This window comes from Phascolarctos cinereus, unplaced genomic scaffold (genome assembly GCF_003287225.1).
Source record: "Phascolarctos cinereus isolate Bilbo 61053 unplaced genomic scaffold, phaCin_HiC Scaffold_5;HRSCAF=322, whole genome shotgun sequence".
In the NCBI taxonomy this organism is placed as follows: Eukaryota; Metazoa; Chordata; class Mammalia; order Diprotodontia; family Phascolarctidae; genus Phascolarctos; species Phascolarctos cinereus.
In genome coordinates, this window is record NW_027555958.1 from 289246612 (window position 1) to 289252611 (window position 6000).

Sequence of the window (6000 nt, forward strand, 5' to 3'; positions counted from 1 at the left end):
GGGTCATTTGGAACTCTGTTGAGTGTTAATTTATTGTGGCCACCTGCCGCATTCCTAAATAAGGACTGATAGACTGGTAGACCTTTGTCGTGCAATTCTTTCTCTTCCTGTTTTTCCAAGGTTGACTTGTCCAATGCACGACAGCCTCCAGGAACGCCCTGGAGAAGTCAAACAAGACCAGGAGAGGGGTTGATTGCTTATTGTTTCTTTTTCTTCTGCCTAAGAATCTAAGAAAAAGGGTAGACTTGAAAAAAAAAAGGTCATTAACATTTCCCTCTCTATATAGTTAAAAAGGGTCTTTCTAAATGTCCCTCAGAGCAAATGAAACTTGTCATTGATTCCGTATTACCTCCCTTCATGCACTCTATGTTCCTGCCAAACTGCTCTAGCTGATGTTTCCTCATATGTGAGATCCCATCTTGCACCTTCATACATTTGCTGAAGCTTTTCCCCTTGCCTGGGGTACTCTGTCATCATTTCCACCTTTTGGAGTCCCTTGTTCCCATCAAGCCTCAGCTCAAGCTCTACCTCCTATACACTGTCTTTTGTGATTTCACCCCGCCTCTGTGACATTACTTTATGTGTATATATGTGTGTGTGTGTGTGTGTGTGTGTGTGTATAACATATATATTTGCTTATATATATCTACTTTATATTTTATTTTCATATATCTATATATTATATATATAGATATATTTTTAATTACCATACCTATCGTTTCTCTGCAATAAAATGTAGCTTCTTGAGAATAGGGCCTGTTTTGGTTTTATATGTCCAGCACTTTGTACATAAAAGGCACTTAATGGTCTGGTCTGATTTGCACGTGGTGAAGAGTTTAATGGTTAAAACTTTTAAAAGACCTCTAAAATAATTTCAGTTTTGCGGGGAGAAGATTCTGATCTGGCAGACACTTGGGCTTCAGTTAGGGAATCCTAGCCAGACTTGTCAAATTCAATGGAATTCCCAGTCGGCCAAGCCAAATGCTTCTGACTTTGTGTGTTCTCTCCGCAGAAACACCACTACCGGGAGCTCCCTGAAGCTGTGCAGGAGACATTGGGCTCTATCCCTGATGATTTTGTCCGTTATTTCACATCGAGGTTCCCCCACCTCCTCTCCCACACCTACCGAGCCATGGAACTGTGTAGCCAGGAGAGGCTGTTCCAGCCTTACTATTTCCAAGAGGCCACAGAACTGGGCCCCCCAGTGACAAACGATGGCCTCTGAGAAAGGGAAGTCCTCTCTATTCCCAGTAGAGGGGCCAGTGTGAGGACTAAGGGATTGGGCTTTGTGACCCAGCATTTGGAATCCCCTTGGCTCAGAGAGCCATGAGAGAGAAGCCATGCTTCTGATATTAAGTGCCTTGGACTGCCTGTCCTGTTCTGCAGCCAGAGCAGGAGGATGCTGAACCCTTGGAAGTGAAAGAAGTGGCTTCTCATTACCAAAGGGAAATTCAAGGCTTCTGGGGCCCTTTGTCTGTCAGGTCTGCCTGTGTAAAATGGGCAAGGGTCATGAGGCCTTGAAAGAAGCTGCATCCGCCTTCATCTTTTTGCTGAAGAAACCTCTTTTGGATTTTGGGGTTCTTGTTCATCTGCTGTTTGTGGTTGATATATAGGACTTTGGAAGGTCCCAAAAAGGGAGAAAAGAGGTTGTGGGAGTAAGGAATCCAAAGGTCTATCCATCTAACAGGAGTTAACAGCATCTCCTTCCTTTTACCAGCCAGGTTTGATTTTGTCCCACTAGGCTGACTCCCCTGCAAGACAATGGGGCTGGAGAAGAACAAGGGTGGAACTAGGACCAGTGGGTAGAAGGTAGAGTGGAGGAGATTGCTGCTTCCTTGAAGGAAAAGTTTCCCAACAATTTGAACTGTCCTGAAGTAGAATGGGAAGAGAGAGAATTCCTGGTCATGTACTGATCAGAATAGATCAGAGGTTCTTTCAAGCTTTGAGGTTCTTTGAGGATTGAGGAAGACTCTAGTATTCAGGTGTTATCAAGAGGGAGGTCTTATGGTGTCCTTGAAGCCAGGAGGCATCAAGTAAATCCTTTATCCATTGAGCATATCCTAGACAATTCATTATGAAGTGCCTGTATTAAACTTTGGCCAGATGTCTTCTGAGTGGCAGTGAGTATAAGGATTGGGAACAAACTGTTAGGAGCTGATGGACTCTATATTGGAATGAGAGATCTCTGCTGGTTTTAGAAACTGAAGAAACGCGTCTCTGAGTCTAAGTACCAAACGGTTTCCATCTTGGTTTCAATCCTAAAAATTTAAGTCAAGGTATAAGGAAATGATTTAGAAGAAATTATTTCTTCCCTCCAGCCAGAGTAGAGCACAAGGAGGCACTTGAGCTCCTGTGTCAAATTAGGGGATTTAGCTACATGACCCCTAAAATCCTTTACAGCTCTGATATTCTGAGTCTAACCAGAAAGAAGGAAGGGAGTGTATCTTGGGGCAATTAGAGCAGGGCAAATTCTCATGTTAACTGAAGCCCTATTTGATCATTTTTTGTTTAGATCTTCTTCTTCTTCTTCTTCTTTTTTTTTGCGAGGCAATTGGGGTTAAGTGACTTGCCCAGGGTCACACAGCTAGTAATTGTCAAGTGGTGTCTGGTCTGAGACCAGATTTGAACTCGGGTCCTCCTGACTCCAGAGCCGACGCTCTATCTACTGTGCCACCTAGCTGCCCCTGGTTTAGATCTTCTTAAGCCTGGCCCTGGAATTAATGGCAAAACTTTTTTGTTGGTTCATGTTTTTTTCATTTCATAAGCAATAAAACTTGATGCTGTGTGCAGCAGGGAACCTGGGGACAGCTCATGCTTGGTGGCTGCTCTGTAGTGGATTTCTCTGCAGTATTCCTTTTCAATATCCTCAAAGCTGTGACTGAAAAAAAAATGCCTTCATACCTGAGAAGCATTAACATGTTCTGACATAGAACTTGTATGGTATTCTTTTGCAATTATCTATTTATTTTATGTGTATTTATTTAATTTTTACCCTGAAACTGTAACTGGTTAAAGTGTGAGGGCCACAGGCAAATTTGTGCTATTACACTGCTAACTGTTTTTAAACTGGAAAAGGAAGAAACGCTATCGTGTCTTTTGGTGGAGTGGATGAGTCGTAATTGTTTTTTCTTTAGAATGGCGGATTACTTAATCGGGTAAAATTTTAAAGTCTTATGTGATTTTTTTTTGTTTAAAAAAACAGTTCTGTGCCACTGTCTTATTTGCTAAATGGATGGTTAATGGGTGGAATGTTGTGTGTTCATTGTTTATCACAGTCCTTTCTCTGGAGTGTAAATTCCTGTTTTAGCTTTATATTTTTATAAGAGCCATTATCAGTGTCAAAAGCCAATGTTGTGCAAACCTTTTGTGTATTTTTAAAGCGTGGCGATTCAGGGGTCATTATCTAAAGCAAACTGCATATTTTTATACCTCTCTGGTACAGTTCTTTTATAATTCCGCATATTGATGATGATGAGATCATAACAATGATAATGACTTGTACTCAAGCAAACTTCAAATAAAAATAGATTTAGATTTGGAGGTTGGTTTCTTCTCTTTGGAGACCTGTGTCTTATGAACTCTCTTCTCCATCATAGGAGTTCTTTTGTTCTAGAGAGGCAGACTGGTATAATGAAAAGACTGTTGGACTTTGAAGAAGTCCCAGCTCTGCTATTTACCAGCTGAATGACATTAGATCAATCACATAATGTTTTTCTGGGCCTCAGTTTCTAAATCTGTTGTTTAGTTGTTTTTCATTCTTTTCCAACACTTTGTGACCCCATTTAAGGTTTTCTTGTCAAAGACACTTGGAATGGTTTGCCATTTCCTTCTCCAGATCATTTTATAGATGAGGAAATGGAGCAAACAGGGTTAAGTGACTTGCCCAGGGTCACATAGCTGCTAGTAAGTGTCTGAGGCTGGATTTGAACTTAAGTCTTCCTGATTCCAGGCCCAGCACTCTATCCAATGTGTCACCTAGCTGCCCATCTCTGGGCCTTTCCATTGGCTGTCCTCCATGCCTGGAAAGTACTTCCTTCTCATCTTTGCCTCTCAGAATCCCTGGTTTCCTTCAAGATTCAGTTCAAGTACCGTCTCCTAGATCAGAGGTTTGAAGCATGCAGCCCACAAAGTGTGGCCAGATCAAATTAAAATGTAATTGGGAAATATTTAACAAAATGAGGAAAAATCAATGAAACAGTTAATATTAATAGATGGTTTTCTAAGTCAATATGGGGCCCATCCTTATGTACAGTTTATGGGCCCCATTTGAATTTGAGTTTGACACCACTGGTCTAGATATAGCCTTTCCTGATTCCCCCCCAAAGCTGCTAGTCCCCTCCCTCCCCAAGCTACCTCGTAAGTCCATTCTGCAATAACATGACAGATATGTTCCCCAAAAAACACCAAGCTATGCAAAATCACACAACAAAAAACCACAGGGCTTATGGGGAAATTGAGGTTAGTGGCACAACACCTCCAAATTTCATCAGTGTCATTCAGATATCAAGATATAGATATAGATATATAGGTATATACATATATACATACATATGTACATACATACACCTATATGTATGTAAATGTGTGTTTATGAACTTTAAAATGGTAGCACATTTTTATACACGTTAAATGGTTAAGAAATACATAAATACTACAATAAATAGTGGCAGTGTCTGTGGCCTTGGGCCGTCTCCAGCCTTAGTCTCCTGCTCAACCTGCTCTTTGTTCCACTAGCCTGGCTAGTAAAGTCTGCCAGTTGGACAGGCCTCAACTCCAGGAGTCATGGGTGGAAGGAAACAATGGTTCAGACCAGCTTTCTGCTGCCCTCAGCTCATGCTACACTAGGAGATATGTAATAAATATGGCACTTTACTTTGAAAAAGACCTGCATTTTGCTTGTGGAAGTGGGTTTGCCAAAGGTTTTCAGCTTGTGGGTTAGGGTGAAGTGATACCATTTTTTTTTTTTTGCATTGTCACATTTCCCAGAAGAAATTGAGCAGAAGCCAACTTGGAATTCATGTTGTGCTTAAAATGTGCCCTAATGCGTCAGTCACATTGGAACCAGTTTGCATTTTTGCAACATTATTATAGCAGAACTGACTATATTCATTTTGGGGGTGTGTATATGTTATATTTGTCCAATGAGTCCCAAAAGTCATAGGGTAATTGAAGTGTTAGTGCTATTGAAGTTTAAAACCTCACTAAGACTTTTGGGACACCAATAAATGGCCTGATGGCTAGATATAGATGATAGATAGATAAATAGGTAGGTAGATAGATAGATAGATAGATAGATAGATAGATAGATAGATAGATAGATAGATAGATAGATAGATGGATGGATGGTTGGATCTACTCATATTTGTACATGTTGTCTCTTCTCTACCCGACTCCTTTAGAAGGTAAGCTTCCTGAGGGCAAGGACCGTTCTGACTTTATCATTTGATCCCCAATACTTAGCACAGAGCCTGGCGCATAGTAGGAACATAATCCATCTTGATTGATTGATGGTTCCATAAAATACCATTAGCACCTACCCCACAGGGGTATTGTGATGCCTGTAAGTGCTTTGCAAATGCATTTAAATAATAGCAGCAAAGGGTAGAGGGAGTCAGCGAGATGAGGCCGCTTCACCTCCACTGGGACCTTAATGGTACTTAGTAATCCTTTTACTCCCCTCTAGTTGGGTCCCCCAAAGGGCAGCCAGGTGGCTCGGTGAAGAGAGTACCAGGCCTAGAGTCAGGAAGATAACTTCCTGAGGTCAAATCCAGCCTCAGAAACTTATTAGCTGTGTGACCCTGGGCAAGTCACTTCATCCTGTTTGCCTCAGTTTCCTCTTATGTAAAATGGGCTGGAGAAGGAAATGGCAAACCACTCTAATATCTTTGTCCAGAAAACCCCAAATGAGGTCATGAAGAGTCCAACACAACAACAAAAGTTGGGTCCCCAGGGCATTCTCACAATGACTTTTCCTAATTTTTTCTATTCTTCTCAAGGTGT

The 6000-nt window shown here is 41.3% G+C and overlaps 1 protein-coding gene across 1 annotated transcript in view; it reads left to right on the forward strand.

Moving 5' to 3' along the window:
- ERN1 (endoplasmic reticulum to nucleus signaling 1) overlaps window positions 1-3540 on the forward strand; it is a 120089-nt gene extending 116549 nt beyond the window's left edge. The window contains exon 22 of the mRNA XM_021002504.2: window positions 1013-3540. Coding sequence (XP_020858163.1) covers window positions 1013-1225 — 213 coding nt within the window. The 3' untranslated portion in view covers window positions 1226-3540. The remainder of the gene's footprint in view (window positions 1-1012) is intronic.
- The last annotated feature ends 2460 nt before the right edge of the window (window positions 3541-6000 follow it).